The sequence below is a fragment of the Pristiophorus japonicus genome, chromosome 14 (genome assembly GCF_044704955.1).
Source record: "Pristiophorus japonicus isolate sPriJap1 chromosome 14, sPriJap1.hap1, whole genome shotgun sequence".
Lineage (NCBI taxonomy): Eukaryota > Metazoa > Chordata > Chondrichthyes > Pristiophoridae > Pristiophorus > Pristiophorus japonicus.
In genome coordinates this window covers 57,466,826-57,487,038 of record NC_091990.1, presented here as the reverse complement: position 1 = coordinate 57,487,038, position 20,213 = coordinate 57,466,826, and the positions used below count along the sequence as shown (strand labels likewise).

General features: G+C 48.4%; 1 protein-coding gene across 3 annotated transcripts in view; it reads left to right on the top strand.

Moving 5' to 3' along the window:
* The window catches only part of map7d1a (MAP7 domain containing 1a), a 202,510-nt gene that overhangs the window by 96,699 nt on the left and 85,598 nt on the right, over positions 1 to 20,213 (top strand). For all 3 annotated transcript variants that reach the window (XM_070899240.1, XM_070899239.1, XM_070899241.1), the window contains 3 exons: positions 7,837 to 7,905; positions 17,100 to 17,263; positions 19,222 to 19,336. In XM_070899240.1, the coding sequence (XP_070755341.1) occupies positions 7,837 to 7,905; positions 17,100 to 17,263; positions 19,222 to 19,336 (348 nt within the window). The remainder of the gene's footprint in view (positions 1 to 7,836; positions 7,906 to 17,099; positions 17,264 to 19,221; positions 19,337 to 20,213) is intronic.

The following is a 20,213-nucleotide window of genomic DNA, read 5'->3' as shown; positions in this document are numbered from 1 at the left end:
GGAATGTTCCAAGATGCTTTTTTCGCTGGGAAATCTATACTGGGGGGATGGGGAGAGGGAATCGCCTGACTCTCCAGCACCTACAAGGCACAAGTCACAGTGATGGAATACTCTTCACTTGCCTGGAGGAGTGCAGCTGGCACAACACTCAAGAAGCTGGACACCATCCAGGTCAAAACAGTACACTTGACTGGCAACCCAGCCACAACAATAACAACATTAAACACCCATCACCTTAAACATCTGCTCACTCCACCACTGGCGCACTGTGACGAGGGGCCCAGAGCAGACCGTTCTGGCACTCTGGCCATTCTGGTAGAGGGCCAGAGGGAAGTGGTGGGGGCGCAAGGAAGCTGCCTCACCTACACACTCGTTGCCATGGGAGGACTCGAAAGGGACCATCTCCAATTATTGTCATCATCATCATCATAGACGGTCCCTCAAACGAGGATGACTTGCTTCCACGAGAATTCACAGATGTTTCAATGAAAGACACGATGTTCTAGTCCTGAACTCCAGTTGAGGGGGTGGAAGATGCCTGTGCGTGGATTTTTTTAACGTGTGGTGACACCACACGGGCTCAACAGAGCTAGGTCTTGGTCCAGTGGCAAGGGTTAAACCAGGACGACTGGAGACCTGCTCTGCTGCAGGGACTTAGTGCACACATATTGCAGTGTGGGCTGGCCCGTGCTGCCCCTGGGCCCTCGCCTCTTCTGGGCCCCGTACTCTCATTCACCGCACCTTCGCCCACCATGTTCCAGGGCCCGGCGTTCCAGCTCTATTTATAGCCCCGACCTGCGGCCAAAAGGCCTATAGCCTCCCCTGGTCCCGGGCCCTGAACAAGGGACTGCACAAAAATCACGCCCTGCAGTTCACCCAATTAATGTACAGGGACAGTAAATATTAAAGAAAGAGCCATTCTCTGCAGGCACATCGCGACTCTATTTCAAGATGGCTGCAGGTAGCAGAACTTTGTCCAATTACAGGACATGATCTTCTGGCCTTTCTCTCTAGTGCTTGGCTTTGTTTAAAACAAAAAGCTTTTGAGTTATTTTAGTGATGAATATTAAATAAGCTCTTCCTGCCGTACCTAACCCACTTCCGATCTATTAAAGCAATTCTTTGGGGAGGGGGAGATTTATTTCCTGGAACTCCGAGCCAAGCCAAATGTGTGTCAATCTGCCTATGTGATTGCTGTCCTGGTTTAAGTGGGATCCGCACGGTGGGCGAGGCAGTGCGTTTCCCAAATCCCCGAACTGCTCTTTATAGCCCCGTTCCATTCGCGTCTTGGCATCGCGGGCCCTACACCTTGAAATGGATCCTGCTCATCCGCCACCGCTAACATCAACTATCACTTCCTGACACAGTGCTCTCTCTACACAGTTGTACAGGGCCTTGGTGAGTCCTCACCTGGAATATTGTGTACAGTTTTGGTCTCCTAATCTGAGGAAGGACATTCTTGCTATTGAGGGAGTACAACAAAGGTTCACCAGACTGATTCCCGGGATGGCAGGATTGACATATGAAGAAAGATTGGATTGGCTAGACTTATATTCGTTGGAGTTTAGAAGAATGAGAGGGGATCTCTTAGAAGCATGTAAAATTCTGATGGGATTGGACAGGTTAGATGAAGGAAGAATGTTCCCGATGTTGGGAAGTCCAGAACCAGGGGTCATAGTCTAAGGATAAGGGGTAAGCCATTTAGGACCGAGATGAGGAGAAACTTCTTCACTGAGAATTGTGAAGCTATGGAATTTTCTACCACAGAAAGTTGCTGAGGGCAGTTCGTTGGATATATTCAAAAGGGAGTTAGGTGTGGCCCTTATGGCTAAAAGGATCAAGGGGTATGGAGAGAAAGCAGGAATGGGGTACTGAAGTTGCATGATCAGCCATGATCATATTGAATGGTGGTGTAGGCTCGTAGGGCCGGATAGCTACTCCTGCACCTATTTTCTATGTTTCTATGTTTCTCTCTCTCTCTGTCAAAAGTCTCTTCAAAATTTTCAGCCTCACATTTTGCCAGCTCCCTGGGGTTTGTCTCCGATGCCTGGGCATTGTCCTATGGTTTTTTTCCCCTCCACTCCTGATTCATTCCGATGCTAATGAGATAGAATTGCATGGACTATGCACCACAGAAACAGGCTATTCGGCCCAACTAGTCCGTGCTGATGTTTATACCCAACATAAGTCTCCTCACATTCCATCTACCTCATCTCAACCTTTCTCCATATCTTTCCATTCCCTTTCCTCTCATGTTCTCGTCTAGTTCCATCTTGAAGGTGTCTAAGCTATTTGCATCAACCACTTCCTGTGGTAGCGAGTTCAACAATCTCACCACTCTCTGAGTAAAGAAATTTCCCCTTATTTCCCTATTGGATTTATAAGTAACTATCTTGTATTTATGGCCCTAGGTTTGGATTCTCCCACAAGTGGAAACATTCTCTCCAAATCTCCCTTTTCCAACCCATTTATAAAGGCCCTGAAATTCTGGTCAGAGGCTTCTTTCGTCGAACGCTTCCGACCGGAGAATTTTTACGAAATTACCTGGTGGTCCCGGAGGTGCCTGGGATTGAGGTGGGGAGGCCTTCTCTTCCCACACTGCGGAGTGCACTTCCGTCCTCAGGTTCCCACATAGACGGTGCAGTCACGTGTGACTGCTCAACCAATCAGGTACAGTGTTCCACAGCTTTCTCATTCATAGCAATGGGAGCTCTGTATTGCTATTAATGAGAAAAAAAACAAACACACTGAACACCATAATAAAAAATAAAAAACACACCTCACATAATTAAAATTTATTAAAATTAAAGTTTATAAATGTCTTAGAAAAAAAAAATACAAAACATTGTACGCTGAAAACAGGCTTTTGCGATGCCTTCCTGGGGAGGCCGGGATTTCCAGGCCACTATTAAAGACGCCTATCTGGTTACCTCTATGTCTTCTAAAGAAAAAAGCCCCACCCTGTTCAATCTTCCCCAGTATCTGTTCGCTCTCAGTTTTGTTGCCATCCTTGTCAATGACCTTTGCACATTCTCCAGTGCTTCGATATCCTTCTTACAGTATGGAGATCAAACCTGCGCACAGTGCTCCCAGGGTCCAATATAAATTTAACATAACTTCACTACTTTTGAATTCTGTACCCCTGGAAATAAATCCCAGTGCTTTGTTAGCATTTTGAATTGTTTTGCCGACCTACAATGCTGCTTTTAATGATTTGTTCACCTGTATCCCTAAATCCCTTTGCTTTGCTTCCCCGTTCAGTTTCTAAGGTGTAGATAATGATTCTCTTTTATCTACCAAAGTGTATCCCCTCACATTTATCTACGTTAACGTTCATTTGCCACTTATCTTCCCAGTCTTTAAATTTTCTAGTGTCTTCTTGTGTTGTGTTGCATTCTTCCTCAGATTTTGATAGTGAGTTACTTACTCCTAAGTCCAAACCGCTAATGCAAGTTATGAATAACCGTGGTCCCACACTGATCTTTGTGGAACGCCTTATTTTACCTTCCTCAAATCTGAATAACTACACTTTACCCCTACTCTGTGCTTTCTATTTTTTAGCCAATTTGCTATCCATTCAGCTACTTGACCCCCGACTCCACATGCCCTAACCTTTGTCATGAGCCTATCGTGTGATACTTTATCGAAGGCCTTTTGAAAATCCAAGTATATGATATCTACTGCATTACCCTTATCTACTCTTACCCTTACCTCTTCAAAGAATTCTATCAGGTTAGTTATCAGACAATTACTGCAAATGTTGGGAATCCATGCTTGAATTATAGATGGTTCTCCTTTAGCTGGCTCCATAGCTCAGGGGTTAGAGCATTGGTCTTAGTTGTTAACCTGCCGCAGAGAGTTGTTGATGCCAGTTCATTGGATATATTCAAGAGGGAGTTAGGCATGGCCCTTATGGCTAAGGGGATCAAGGGATATGGAGAGAAAGCAGAAAGGAGTACTGAGGGAATGATCAGCCATGATCTTATTGAATGGTGGTGCAGGCTCGAAGGGCTGAATGGCCCACTCCTGCACCTATTTTCTTGGATGCTCTAATAATGACTCCACGAGGCAATGTGTTGAACTTGAACTGTAGTGACCTTAGTCCTTTGTTTGTTAACTCCAGAGTGAGGATCACACCTGGTGGCCTGCCTTTTATACTAGGCCAGGCACAGCTGTACAGGTAACCGACAAGTCTCCCACTGCTGTGCCCTCTGGTGGCACACCTTGTGATAGTACCAACAGTAGCCATTCAGGATACATGACAAACACCATTTTACTTTCATGCACCATAAAGTGTGGATGATTCATAGCACTGCATCAGCATTTTAGAAGGCAATTGTCTTGGCTGTGCATCAGTCAGCATCTAAACATGTAGCAACAGTCAATAGGGATCTCTTCCAACTCGTACAGTCGTCACTATTAGAACTAGAGTCCTGGTGAACACAAAGCAGGGATTTTAACTCTCGGGTGGCAGGCAAGGGAGAGGCACCAGATTTCCTGCCAGGGAAATGCCAGGGGAGGCCCAGTCAATCTTAATGGCCTGGCCTCTAATATTTCATCCGCCAGATGTCTGCCCAAAATGGGCGTAAGGAGCCAGCTGGCTGGCTACCACCCCACAAAAAGTCCATTGGCACTCAGGTAAGTGACGAGTGAGGGTTTGGGAGGGTTTCACAGGAGGGAAGAAGGGGAGCTTGAGACTGCAGTGTACCAAACTTTCTTTGTGGCTCCCCTGCCCTGTTCAGTAAGCATCTAAATTGCCTCAGGTATCTATCTGAGCAATAGGACCCTGATTTGCATATATTTTGGGCTATCTGCCCGAGTTAGGCAGACAAGTCAATTGCCCTGTGTTAAAACGGCCATGGGCGCTACCCGAACGCGAGAACGTACCAGGTTTTAACTCCTGTTGCACTCGTTTCCACCAGGGGGAGGGAGGGGTTAAAATCATCACTCTAGACGCCTTGGGGGTCAAAATTCAGCCCCGCCGACTTTGAGGTGGTGACACCGGCTGAGTGCTGATTTTAACGCCGGATGATAGGCGCTGCCTCAAACTGCAAAATTCCGCTTTGTCGCCCAAGGATGAGAGAGCAGCGCTAAAGATGGTGTTGCACACTTGCCCTCAGACGCCCAATGGAGCAGCATCTCGGGAGGCCGACCGAATTTTCCCACGGTGCTGCCGGCATGCCAGATGAAAAAAATGGGAGAAAAAAGTTTCCGACGCTTTCCCACACCCACACGTCCCATTAATACATAAATGATAAAAAAAATAAACATAACGCTACTGCCCTGGGACCCCCGATGTCCCATCAGCTTTTCCAGGTGGTACGAACGCCTGCCGGTAAGGCCACATTCGATGACGTCACCACGTGGGTGGCGGCAGAGTGCTCAGCGGTTCCTCTTGGCGCCGGCCCCACGAGCCGAGTAAACCGGTCACTGCCGGCGGCAAGCACTGAGCTGCCCGTTAGCCGCCCCTCTCCGGCAGTAACGGTGGGGCTAGAAATGGAATTTCGACCCTCTTACACTTGGAAGCCAGGCTAGATGTCCTGATTCCAATTGTGCAGAATGCGTACAGCCCAATGTTTTAACTTGCAATGGAAATTGGAGCCAACAGATGCTCACAAGGAATCTTGTTCACGAAGATGACCTCATATCACTGGAATTGATCCTAGTTGATTCTTGCTGAGAACCTCACATTTGGCTTAAAGAAACACTTTGCGATACACCGCATGAGTACTTTGAGACATGACGGGGCCGAAATTGCCCCGCTCCTTAAGGCCTGGTTCCACCGCAATTTGCCGACCATGCTGCGGAATGCAGTGGCCGCCAACTTTTCGTGGAATGGCCGCTGATAGCCCAATTGTCCTCCCGAGATTTCCTGGGGCCTTTCCCGACCCCCGCCCCTTACCGCACTGCTGTTAAGCACGGCATCACCATGAGCACCGTCGATCTACCCCCCCCCCACTGACGGTGACATTCCCTTCGGAAAATCTTCGGCCCGTCCGGCGGTGCCAAAACCTGTTTTTCCCGGTGGTCAAGTGAGGCTGTGGCCTTCTGCAGCGGTGGTGCAACTTCCCTTAAAGGAGAAGGTGCACTGCCGCTGCCGCCATGTTTTTTTTGTCGGCCGACTGCCGTGTTATGCCCCCGGGTTCGGCCGGGCCGCCTACAGTCTGCCTGGCTCCCCCACTTGGGTGCCCGGCCGCTGGTCCGGCTGAAACCCTCCCTGGTGGCCCAGTGGGCCAAAGGTTTAAAATCGCAGAGGCTCTCCCCTTTAAATGAAGGGGAAAGCCGCGGTGACGCGATGCAGTGATGACGCATCACAGTGGTCACCCTGCACCGCCCCCAACTTCCGCCCCTCAGGTGATGTCACCGACCCGTATCCGCCCCTCAGGTGATGTCACCGCCCCGTATCCACCCCTCAGGTGATGTCACCGCCCCATATCCACCCCTCATGTGATGTCACCGCCCCGTATCCACCCCTCAGGTGATGTCATCACCCTGTATCTGCCCCTCGGGTGATGTCACCACCCTGTATCTGCCCCTCGGGTGATGTCACCACCCCATATCCGCCCCTCGGGTGATGTCACCGCCCCGTATCCGCCTCTCAGGTGATGTCACCGCCCCATATCCGCCCCTTAGGTGATGTCACCGCCCCGTATCCGCCTCTCAGGTGATGTCTCCGCCCCATATCCACCCCTCATGTGATGTCACCGCCCCGTATCCACCCCTCAGGTGATGTCACCACCCTATATCAGCCCCTCGGGTGATGTCACCACCCTGTATATGCCCCTCGGGTGATGTCACCACCCTGTATCCGCCCCTCAGGTGATGTCACCGCCCCGTATCCGCCTCTCAGGTGATGTCACCGCCCCATATCCGCCCCTTAGGTGATGTCACCGCCCCGTATCCGCCCCTCAGGTGATGTCACCACCCTGTATCTGCCCCTCGGGTGATGTCACCACCCTGTATCTGCCCCTCGGGTGATGTCACCGCCCCGTATCCGCCCCTCAGGTGATGTCACCGTCCCGTATCCGCCCCTCGGGTGATGTCACCGCCCCGTATCCGCCTCTCAGGTGATGTCACTGCCCCGTATCCGCCCCTCAGGTGATGTCACCGCCCCGTATCCGCCTCTCAGGTGATGTCACCGCCCCATATCCACCCCTCTCGTGTAGTCACCGCCCCGTATCCACTCCTCAGGTGATGTCACCGCCTCGTATCCACTCCTCAGGTGATGTCACGGCCCTGTATCTGCCCCTCAGGTGATGTCACCGCCCCATATCCTCCCCTCTCGTGTAGTCACCGCCCCATATCCGCCCGCTCGTGTAGTCACCGCTTCCGTTAAGGGTGACTTCCAGATCCAAGAAAAGAAAAACAATAAAGAACCAAATGCCACTCAAGAGATGATGTGAACTGCAGCTTCGATAAAAACCATTGAAACGGGGTGCTTGTGCCCTGTTTCAGGTGGGGGCAATTCCCAATTCGACATGTGGTAAGTGTAGCATGCAAGGGAGGAAAAAGTTGACTTTGGACCTATGATTTCCAAAGCTCTCCCCCATGGGGTTTTACCCCTGTTGTGTCTAGGCCTGCTGTAGATTAATTGATCGAGATTGGTCGCAAGGATTAGTCAAGAATTCCATGACCATTGCATCATACAATGACCAGGTTGGTAGGAGGTGAACTAGATGGAGCTTGGTCTGTTTCATTGTCCAGCAGTTCCTATGGTCCATCTCTTCTCATGCCCCCCACCACACTTCTCCGCGCCGTGAGCCATCTTGCGATGATTAAAGACACTCCATCGATGCAAGTTATTATCGTAACTCTTCTCACTTGTTCTGTTCCTAGATGGACTGAAGGCCGAGGAGAGGCAGCGGCTGGCTCGACAGCGCAGAGAGGAACGGGCAAAAAATCTCGGTGAGAATTATTCTAAATTGTTTCACCTTGTTCTGGTCTGTTTGAGGTAAGGTGAGATTTTGTGGGGCAGGGGATGGTCTCAGTGTTGAGACTGTTGAATGCTTCATCGAGTTAACTTTGTGTTGCCTCATTTCTACTTCAGTGTTGAAACAGCATTCATGACATCATGTTGGGATTGCGTTGTTTAAGCACAAAAATTCAAATTAGCAAGCGTAAAGAATAAAGGATGCTGATGGTGATTGGGGGGTGATCGCGCTGCCAGCGGTCCCTGTGATTGGTTCCTCAACAATAGTGACACCGCACCCATGATGGATGGGATTTGTGATCCTGCATGAGGTGATTCTGGAACATTCTAGGTCACTGAACAGAGTGATTTGGGGCACTAGTGATGCGCCAAGCTCTACCATCAATCCTGGCCGCTGCACCCACGACGGGAAAGCCATTTAAACCTGAATTTTCTCCGCCGTTGCCCTTGGTGGCAACAAGAACTGGTCTAGTTGGCTTGGACTAGCTGTGGGGTCAGAGGGTATAAATGATCAAATCAGATTAAACATGGCTGGAGTCAACAAGTCAAAAGGCTGTAGATAGTTCCTGTACTGAATAAGTCTATGGCGGAACGGCGGGGAGGGGAGGGGTGGAGGAAGGGAGGAATTCTCAGCTCCATCCTGCAATTGTATATGTGAGCAAGAGGGGAGGGTTCTATCTCAGCACTAATATAACAGACTGGCCTGTGTGGTAGATTTGTCACTTACGAAGGTAGGCTCATGCTTGGAATGCAACTGGTGGCTTGAGGTGGGTATTTAATGATAGTGCTTGTGATAACCTTTCATTTCTTGGCTCCGAGTGAAGGTCGAGTAGCTTTAGAAACACACGGTTGAATCTAATTTCCTGCAAACGTCTGTACAAAGCTGCTGAAAGACGTTTTGTGATCATCAATTAGGCTCCTTTAGGTGTGGCCATGGCTGCTGATAAAGAGCCAGTTGCCAATCCTGGAATCGCCGGCAGGTTGGCAATCATGTCTCTGTTTCCTCTCACTCCAATGATGCGTCTCAACCCAACTGAAGACCATCCCTTCCTGTGCCAGTGAGGCCCTTTTACCATTTTCTGCAACTGCTGTCCAATATATATGCCAGAAAAAAATAAGGTGAAGGAATATAGGATGAAAGGTTGAAGGCACAATTAAAAGAGGATTTTGAGGGCAGGAAAGGAGGCTTTAAGTCCAAGTGAATTGGAACACATTTCCAACAGATGGGGCAGAGTGATTAAACGATGCGTGTCGAGCGAGAGATTGAAGAATGGCAGTAATCCCGAGTCAGATGGAGGGTGTGGTCTGGGCTGTAGCGGGGAGAGTTCCCAGTTGGGGCAGAGTGAGGCCATCGAAAGATTTCAGTCTTGTGAAGGGTAGAGATGGGGGAGCCTATCGAGGGGACCATTTTCTCCTCAAGGTGGTGATGACACGAATAAGGGTTTCTGCAGCACTGAGAATGAGGAAGGGGTGGAAGAAATCAGTCTTAGTGTTGGAGCAGGTATGGGGCCTAACTTGGAGTTGAAGAGATGTGGAGGGATTGCAATCACTTTGGCTTCTCTTCTCATCACTCAAATTAAAATCCAGCTCCAGATTTCTTCGCAAGATTCATTAACATTGAATATTTTATCAGTTTCGAAGGGAGCAGGCTGCACTTCATGAATTTTTAACTTGGTTTCCGTGACTGAATGAAGCCAAGAGACATCATTAGGCAACAAGAACTAATATAAATGTGAAATCATTTCCAAGAAGCCCAGTGTAGGCCTTTGGGACCAGCAGATGTTGAATAAAGCTTTTAAAGTTCTTCATTGATCGTATTGGATCCTGGTTCGAGCCATAGATTGCTCGCCCACAAAACCAGCAGGTTGAGTGAGTGACACCATCTCCGTGCACGGTACTCAATGCCAACAAAGGTGAACATTTCATTGTGTGGCAGCAAAAATAAGGAAACAGGAGGTTTGATTGATGAACATTGAAGACTGTGTCATGGAACTGAGGAGAGTTAATTGACTTAACCATTCAATTTGCGGCCTTGTCCTTCAGCTAAGCTACAGCCTGTCCTCACTTCCCTACCGGTATGAGGGGCTGTTTGCTCCCCTGTTCACAAACTCCCTTTCGTACTGCACAGCGAGGTAATAATCAAGCAGTCCATGACCTTGTGCTGGACCTGCACAACAGCCAAACTTGGGCAAGTAGCAAGTGGTAAGTAACATTTGTGCCACACAAGTGCCAGGCAATGATCATCCCCAAAAAGAGAGTCTAACCGCCTCCCTTTGCAATTCAACTGCATTACCATCGCCGAATCCTCCACCATCAACATCCTGGGGTTCACCATTGACCAGAAACTTAACTGGAACAAGCAGTAAAATGTCATGGCTACTAGAGCAGGTCAGATGCTGGGCATTCCGTGGTAAGTGTCTCACCTCTCCCTGACTCCCCAAAGCCTCTCCACCATCTACAAGGCACAAGTCAGGAGTGTGATGGAATACTCTCCATTTGCCTGGATGAGTGCAGCTCCAACAACACTCAAGAAGCTCAACACCATCCAGGACAAAGCAATCCGCTTGATTGGCACCTCATCCACCACCTTAAAGATTCAGTCCCCACCTTCCGCCACCGCCCCCCCCCCCTCCCCCGGCGCACCGTGGCTGCAGTGTATACCTTCTACAAAGGTCACTGCAGTAACTCGCCTAGGTTTCTTCACCAGCACCTCACAAACCTGTGACATCCACCACCTAGAAGGACGAGGGCAGCAGGTGCATGGGAGCACCATCATCTCCATGTTTCCCTCCAAATCACACACCATGCTGACTTGGAAATATATCGCCGTTCCTTCATCGTCGCTGGGTCAAAATCCTGGAACTCCCTCCCTTACAGCACTATGGGAGCACCTTCACCACACGGACTGCAGCGGTTCAAGAAAGCGGCTCACCATCACCTTCTCAAGGGTAACTCGGGATGGGCAATAAATGCCAGCCTTGCCAGCGACACTCCCATCTCAAAGATTGATTCAAAATAAATGAATAAATTCAAATCTAAAACATAAAAATCTTAAATATACTATTGGGATAGGGGAAGAATAGATAAATATTTGAAGCAGAGGAAGGTACAGAGGTGTGGGGAGAGCGCATCGGCAGTGGGGTTAGTTTTGGATTGCTCTAGCAAAGAGCTAGCACAGAAATTGTGAGCCAAATAGCTCTTTCTGTGCTTTTAACGCCTATGCCAGCATAACCCAGTGTAGACAGGAATGCAGTACCAAAGCACGAAGGATTCAGACATTCACTTCACTGCTCGGAAAGTCTACCCTGATCTTTCTGAAACTGGAATGATGTAAATTGCAAGGAAGAATGCAGCTGGAGAATACACTGAATAGCATTGTCGGTTCCAATGCTATCTTTTCGCATCTGGGACCCGCGGTCAAATCTAACTCAGAGCCATCAATAAAATGTTGTGGGACTGTCTCATACTATCACATCTTCTGAGATTATCTGGCTCTGTAGTTACAGTCTTGTTCAGAAAGGCCCTGTGGGAATGAAAGATGTCACACTGGCGCAGCAGGGTGTTGGGTGGCGTGACAGCCCATTGCTGGGCCATTGCAGAGGAAGCACAACTAAGTGCGACAGAGAGGCTTACTTAGAAAGCTAATGACATCAAGCAGAGAGCTTCCAGAGCTTTCCTCTGTATCCAATCCATGCTGTACCTGCCCTGGGAGTGTTTGATGGGACAGTGTAGAGGGAGCTTTACTCTGTATCTAACCCCGTGCTGTACCTGCCCTGGGAGTGTTTGATGGAACAGTGTAGGGAGCTTTCCCCTGTATCTAACTCATGCTGTACCTGCCCTGGGAGTGTTTGATGGGACAGTGTAGAGGGAGATTTACTCTGTATCTAACCCGTGGTGTACCTGCTCTGGGAATGTTTGATGGGACAGTGTAGAGGGAGCTTTACTCTGTATCTAACCCATGCTGTACCTGCGCTGGGAGTGTTTGTTAGTACAGTGTAGAGGGAGCTTTACTCTGTATCTAACCCGTGCTGTACCTGCCCTGGGAGTGTTTGATGAGACAGTGTAGTGGGAATTTTACTCTGTATCTACACAGAGTACAATAACTGGTGAAGTGTTCTGTGCTCCAACACTTGATATTGAGGACAGAAATTAATCAAAACATAGTTTTATTAATTGTTAATAGAGGAGTGGAGTGAGGTGGATCATGCCCATTACTGGGGTGGTCAGTGCCTGTTAGAGTGGAGTAGGTTGGCAGTGCCCATTATTGAGGTGAGTGGTGTCCATTATTGAGATGGCCTGTGCCCATTAGAGTGGAGTGAGATTGCAGGGTGGGGGCAGGGTAGAAATCTCTTGCTTCAGCACTTTATCATGCTGATGCCCGCCGCCAGGTTGCCCCCTGACACTAAGACGGTGCCAGCCCTGGCTCAGTAGGCAGCACTCTCGCCTCTGAGTCAGAAGGTTTTGGACTCAAGTCTCACTCCAGGGACTTGAGCACATAATCCAGACCGACACTTCAATGCAGTACCAGGTGAGTGCTGCACTGTCAGAGGTGCCCTCTTTCCAATGAGACTTTAGATCAAGCCTCCCCTTTCAGACAGACCCAACAGATCCCATGGCAATGTAACGCAGCAGCCAATGTTCACACAGCAAGGTCCCACAAACAGTAATAGAATAAATGCCCAGATCATCTTTTTTAATGATGTTGGTTGAGGGATAACTATTGGTCAGGAACCGGAAGAACTCTCCTGATATTCTGCGAATGGTGCCGTAGGATCTTTTATGTACACCTGAGAGGGCCAACGTGACCTTGGTCTAAAATCTTATCCGAAAGACAGCACCTCTGACATTATAGCACTCCTCCCCCAGTACTGCGCTGAAGTATCAGATTAGATGGCAAGAGATGAGAAAGATAAGAGTATTAGACCACGGAGATGGTACATATAGAGAAAAAATGACTTGCGGCAACGCTTAATGTATCAGGAGTATGGACTTTCAAAGCTAATTGGATTGTTGCCGTTTCTGGGCTCACCGAGTGATTTAATTAGATTAATCTCCCCCCGATTCAGTAAGAATCACTCCCTCAGGGAAACTCTCACCCAGCTCATTACCGAAGACATTCTCTCAGCCAATTACGCAGTTAATTAAAACTGACCTTCCATTTCTGAATGCTCGATAGGAACCTGGGGTTGTTTCTGTTCGATGGCTGGTTCTAAGAGCTGCTTTGATTATCGGACAGGTGCGAGAATCTGAAGTTGAGCTGACGAATTTTTAATTTTTAACCAGTGTTTGAATCATTCAGTGACGCCCCAATTATACACACCGGACACAGTGAGTGCACTTCAGAAATAATTGCACCTCGGTACCTGCCCTGAGAACACGAGGTCCTTTCGAAATGCCAGTTCTTTCTTTCCCTCTCCGAAACCGAGTTTCTGGCTTCTGACTGTGGGACTGCTCCATTTACACAACGAGAGCGTTTCACCAACAGGAAGGCGAGCCCAGTGCCTGGGCGGGCTCCTCAGTCACCACATCATGAACCCATCCTCCTGTCAATCAGTTTTTCCAATTTTCCTCTTTCCACCCCCGACCACCACTTCCAGGTCCCAGAAAGTGCTGATTGTTGCTGGGGTACATAGCAACAGCAACAACTTGCATTTATATAGCGCCTTTAACATAGTAAACGTCCCAAGACGCTTCACAGGTGTGTTTGAAGAGAAAACAAATAAATTTGACACTGAGCCACGTAAGAAGAAATTACGGCTTGGTCAAAGAGGTAGGTTTTACGAAGCGTCTTAAAGGAGGAAAGAGAGGTAGAGAGGTTTAGGCAGGGAATTCCAGAGCTTGGGGCCCAGGCAACTGAAGGCACGGCCACTAATGGATGAACAGTTATAATCAGAGATGCTCAAGAGGGCATAAGAACATAGGACATAAGAATAGGATTAGTCCATTCCATCATTGAATTAGATCATGGCTGATCTGCATCGCAACTCCATTTACCCACCTTAGTTCATCCCTTATTATCCCCACCCAACAAAAATCCATCGATACCTGTCTTGAAATCTCCAATTGACCCCCAGACTTTTGGGGGAGTGAGTTGCAGATCTCCAGCAATCTTTGTGTGAAAACGTAATCCCTAATTTCACTCCTGGACGGCCTGGCTCTAATTTTAGGGTTCCACCACCAGAGGAAATAGTTTATCTATTCTATCGAATCATTTATCATTTTAAAGATCAAAATGGGATCACCCCTCAATGTTCTAAACTCGAGAATAAAAACCACATTTATGCAACCTGTCCTCCTAATTGAACCCTTTAAGTCCTGGTATAATTCTGGTGAATCTGCGCTGCAATCAGTCCAAGGTCATTATATCCTTCCTGAGATGTGGTGCCCAGAGCTGAACGCAGTACTCCAGATGGGGTCTTACCAGGGCACTCCATAACTGAAGTGCCACTTCTATGGGCAGCAGCAGCCCGAGCTACCCCCTATTTGTGCCATTCTTGGTGAGTGAGCCTGATTCTACTCTCACTACGTGGTCACATACATCGGAAGCCAGGAATTGCTGGATGATAAAAGAGCAAGGTCCATCTGGTTTGCCTTCCTCCATTCAGGTAATCACAGGATACAATGACAGTGGAGTCACAGCAATCAATCTCGATCAGTCTCCAACACACCCAGACATGACATGAGGAGAGCTTTGAGTACCACAGGTCCAAAGTAACCTGTTCCTCCCAAGCAAGCTACACTTACTACACGCCCTGTCTCAAATGACTCATATACTGTATTCCAAAATGTTATTTTCTGAAAGAAATCGATTCAATTTCCATGAGCAGTGATCAGTAGAGGGAACCTTCTTTTGCCTCTCCTGAGTTCCAGCTGTAGCACCCCACTGCAGGTTAGGACTATCGGCTCACTCCGCACAGGTCAGGGATTGAAGCTCGGACCTTCCTGGTCGCTATGCTTCAGGACCACACCGGGTAGGGCCAGCTGAGCCATTGCGGTGGGATGGGGGGGTCCTTGTGAAACGGACGTCACTCTTTGGTGGCTCCTCTTGTTCTAGTTTCAAAGACGAGCAGTAAAGCTGAATGAATCATCATCGTAGGCGGTCCCTCGAACGAGGATGACTTGCTTCCATGTGTTCACAGATGTTTCAATGAAGGACCCGATGTTCCAGTCCTGAACTTCAGTTGAGGGGGTGGAAGATGCCTGTGTGTGGATTTTTTTAACATGTGGTGACCGTTGCACATCAGCCACCACACCGGCTCAACAGAGCTAGGCCTTTATCCAGTCATAACAGAGCTAGGCCTTTATCCAGTCACAAGGGTTAACCAGGACGACTGGAGACCTGCTTTGCTGCACGGACCTAGTGCGCGCACATATCGCAGTGTGGGCTGGTCCGTGCTGCCCCTGGGCCCTGTACCCTCATTCGCCGCACCTTCGCCCACGATGTTCCAGGGCCCGGCGTTCCAGCTCTGTTTATAGCCCCGACCTGCGGTGGTGTTCTCCCACTACTGAATGAAGCCTCAGTCCGGTGTGTGTATTTTTATTCACTCTCGGGATGTGAGCATCACTGGTAAGTCCGGCATTTATTGCTCAACGCCATTTGCCCTTGAGGAGGTGGTGGGCCTCCCACTTGAACCGCTGCTGTCTGCGTGCTTTATTTAGTGGCTATGTATGCACTCGCAGTGTGATGCTTCCCATGGATCAATAGCTTGCCAACACTTGCTGTCTGGACTTGCACGTGAAAAATGGTCACTTGGATGAGTGAGCAGAGGGGGAGGAGGGGATACAGTGAATGTAACTGAGAGCCCCCTGTGTGCATTCTATAATCCAAGGAGCTCGGAGCTTCTGTGAATTGTGTATATTGTCTGCGTAGGTTATTATTATTGTGGTCGAGAGCCTCCTTACTCAGTGGTGTTTCTGATGCATAAACTGGACAATAAAGTTCGCAGTTATGCTCAGTTCAGTCAGTGAAGGCCTTTTGCCCTTCCCACCTGAGCTGTATTGGGAACGGCACTGAGCTGATCTGGCTGTGAGATGTTTATCTGCCCAGATGTGTGGTGACTTATTTCCTTCTTCAAAATTTGATGAAGAGTTACCTGAGATGGTACCAGGCCCCTCCCCCCGCTGGTTCCTGCCTCGCCCTCCCTCACATGGTTTCTATCCCACGATGATATCTATCCACTGACCCTATCTATCTAACCTTGCAGTCTAGATGTATCTCCAAAGCCCATCATGTGCTCGGAGTGAGTCGACGCAATGCTTAATCTCTGCTCTCCCTGCCCTTGTGTCCCCTCCTCCTGCCCCACGCAACATTATCCAGAGGGTGGCCTATTCCAGGACACTTACCAATGCTGCGTTAGATATGGCCTGTTGAAGATGAATGAAAGCAGCCTTGCTTGTCTTGTTCCTCGGTTCCCCCGCCCCCCCCCCCCCCCTACCCGCTCTCTGCACTTCTATAGATATCTCTGTGGAAATGCCTAGTCTCCACTCTGTAGATTTTTTGTTTCTCTCTCCTACATTCTTTTGTTTTTTTTAAGTGAGTGAGATGAGGAATCTTTATTGTGGGGCACCACGGCACTTCCGATCACGAGTGGCCACAATGGAATGTATCACTGCACAATCCCATCTTACCCAGGATCCCAGCAACTCTCAACCAATGACATCTGCTACTTTAAACAGAGCATTGCTTCAGCCCATGTAATGATAGATGATGGTATCACTTCCTTTGCTGCTAATCCACCTCCCTCACACCCTGTAATCTGTGGGATTCCCATGGGCTGAATCGGATAGAGGGAGGGAAGGAAATGGTCTCTGACCAATAACATGTGGTTTACAAACGATGCATTCTTGTAGTTCACCTTTGACCTTTTTATTTCTCCTCCTTTTCTCTCTCGCACTCTTTCCCCTCTTCCTTTTCCCCTTCCTCGTCCTTCCTTCTCTCTTTTTCATTCCTCCTCCTCCTTCTTTGTTCCTCTCCACCTCTTTCTTCCTCCATTCACACCCTCCCTTCTTCCTTATCCCCTATTTTCTTCCTTCCTTCTTCGCATCTGTTCTTTTGTTTTCCCCTTTCTCTCTTCTTTTTCTCTTCTATCTCCCCTCTTTCCTTTTCCCCTTTTCTTTTCTTCCTCTCTTTCGTTTCTCGCTCTCTCTTTTCCTCTGCTTTTCCACTCAGCTGCCAAGAAATCAATATGGCTGGAAAGGGAGGAAAAGGCCAAAATGCTGCGAGAGAAACAGATGGAAGATCGGAGGAAGAGGTTAGAGGAACAAAGGCTGAAAATAGAAAAGCGCCGAGCTGTACTTGAGGAACGGCAGCGAATAAAGCTTCAGAAAAATAAGGTGTGTATCGTTGCGGCTTTACTCCAGGAATTAACACCGTTGGAAGGCTATCAATTCCAGATGTAGCAACTTTCCCGAGAGAGTCTGTCTGACACCTGGGTTTGATTTGCAGCCTCCACTGATGTTCAGGCTCCAATACGGTGAGAGACTTGATGGTTGTTGGCCCGACCACTAGACAATTACCTCATCAATTTCCTTTAAAAGAGGCAACATTGATGGTAGCAGAGTCAGTATGTGAAGAAACAACAGCTCTGCACTGAGGCTTTTATGTGTAGGCCCAATTAGAATAGCCTGCTCCATGGTAAAGCCTTTCAGCTTCATAACTCAGCTTTGACCAGAGTAGATCAACTTCTTCCAAGTAGTACTACCATTATAAATGTCATTTTGAAAAAAGAATATTGTAACTAGATGACATCAAATCATTTTGCTTTTCTCAGTTCATGTGGCTTTGGGACCAGTTACCATAGCAACTAATATCTGGGAGGGTGAAATTGGTCTTTGGCCGTAGCACAAAAGGGCCAATAATGGATCTGCACCCCTTTCTACACCTCGCCCGATTTTCTTTCCCTGAGACGCCACCTTTTGCGCTATTGCTGAAGACCAATTTCCTCTTGTAGAACTCTAGGTGGCAGTGGCCGATGATTACTCAGGAGGGTTGTTGCCAACTTTGCTCCATTCTGACATTCCCTGTGCCAACAATAATGGTTCAATCGTCCTTGCTATCAGTTGCATTCCAGGGGATAAAATCCAGGGAATGGCAAGCTTTTAGACAACTGCTTTGAAGGATCCCAAATCTTTCCTACACTGTACAGAACGACTATCAGAATGTCAAGAGAGAGTCCGAACGGTACTGTAGTGGTTCTGGTACTGGACCAACAACCCTGAGGCTGTGAGTTCAGATCCCACCAGGGTAAGTTGTGAAACAATTCAGTAAATCTGATCATTTGTGGCTTGGCACCAGAAAACTGCTGGATTGTTGTTTAAAACCCAACTGGTTCACCAATGTCCTTCAGAGAGGGTGCACCCCTACCTGGCCTGGTCTACAGGTGACTCCAGCCTCTCACTACATAGTTGATTCTTAATGCTCTCGTTTCAACCAGCGATGGTCAATAAATCACCCACATTCCAAGAACAAATAGTATAAAAGCAGGGAAGTCTTGCTACAGTTATATAAGGTATTGGTGAGGCCACACCTGGAATACTGCTTGCAGTTTTGGTTTCCATATTTGCGAAAGGATATATTTGCTTTGGAGGCTGTTCAGAGAAGGTTCAATAGGTTGATTCCGGGGATGAGGGGTTTGACTTATTAGGAAACGTTGAGTAGGTTGGGCCTCTACTCATTGGAATTCAGAAGAATGAGAGGTGATCTTATCGAAACGTATAAGATTATGAGGGGGCTTGACAAGCTGGATGCAGAGAGGATGTTTCCACTGATGGGGGAGACTAGAACTAGGGGGCATGATCTTAGGATAAGGGGCCGCCATTTAAAACAGAGATGAGGAGGAATTTCTTCTCTCAAAGGGTTGTAAATCTGTGGAATTTGCTGCCTCAGAGAGCTGTGGAAGCTGGGACATTGAATAAATTTAAGACAGAGATAGACAGTTTCTTAACCGATAAGGGGATAAGGGGTTATGGGGAGCGGGCAGGGAAGTGGAGCTGTGTCCATGATCGGATCAGTCATGATTGTATTGAATGACGGAGCAGGCTCGAGGGGCCGTATGGCCTACTCCTGCTCCTATTTCTTATGTTCTTATGTTCTTAAATGGAAACCCCTGCAATTCGCCTTTACAGTCAGTTTCTTCCTTCAAGTAAATCCAACAGTTTTGTTTCAATGAAAGAAAGAAAAGGAAAAACGTGCATCCCCCTAAATGCTGACTGAGTTGGCAACCCTTGCCACCCCCTCGGGCACCGCCCATGAGACACTCCTCTCACCCTCCTCTCTCATTGCATTTCCACAGGAACGTTACGAAGCCGTGGTACAGCGGTCGACCAAGAAAACCTGGGCCGAGATCCGTCAGCAGAGATGGTCGTGGGCCGGAGCCCTCCCCCACAACTTGAGTGTGCATAAAGAGAGTGAGTCCGTTTAATGGAGAGTTCGATCCACGGGTATTGCATGGCCAACTCATGGTATTTGCTTTAAATACCCTTTACTGGCATGTTATTAAACTCCCTAGCGCCTCACACACTCCGTCTTGTGATTTGTGAACTGGTTTGTGTGTATTTATTTCTTTATTGTACCAGTGTAGGGTCCAGAATTGTGTGTGTGTGTGTGTGTGTGTGTTGGAGCAGATACCAGGTTGCTGCACACGATTTGATCCCCAAGGCTGTGCATTGCTTGGGTCAGGGAGAGGATGGAGGTCATGGTGTGTTTGTTCTCATCCAGTTGAGGGACATCAGTGACTGGGAAGGGAACATTTCCTGTATTCCTTCCGTTGCTCGGTGCCGATATCACGCAGGGTCCAAAACAGCGCAGCCATGTTCTCTGTGACTACAGCCACCGTTAACCGTTTACATAGAGCCTTTTAAAATCTGCCACAGCGCTTAACACAGCAGCAGGGACGGAGATAGTGGAGGGGACCGGAGACTAGGCCAGTTTGGAAGAGGCTTCTGAAGGTGGCAAGAGGGACCGGTGGGAGAGATTAAGATGTTTAGCGACAGAGTTTGAAGGATGTGGTGGCCAAAAGCTCGCCCACTGATGCAGGCAGTAGACTCACTCTGTCCAATTCGCCTCTGAGTCAGAAGGTTGTGGATTCAGGTCCTACTCCAGGGACTTGAGCACATAATCCAGACCGACACTTCAGTGCAGTACCAGGTGAGTGCTGCACTGTCAGAGGTGCCCTCTTTCCAATGAGACTTTATATCAAGCCTACCCTTTCAGGTGGACCTAACAGATCCCATAGCAATATAAGAAATGCAGCAGCCAATTTCCACACAGCAAGGTCCCACAAAC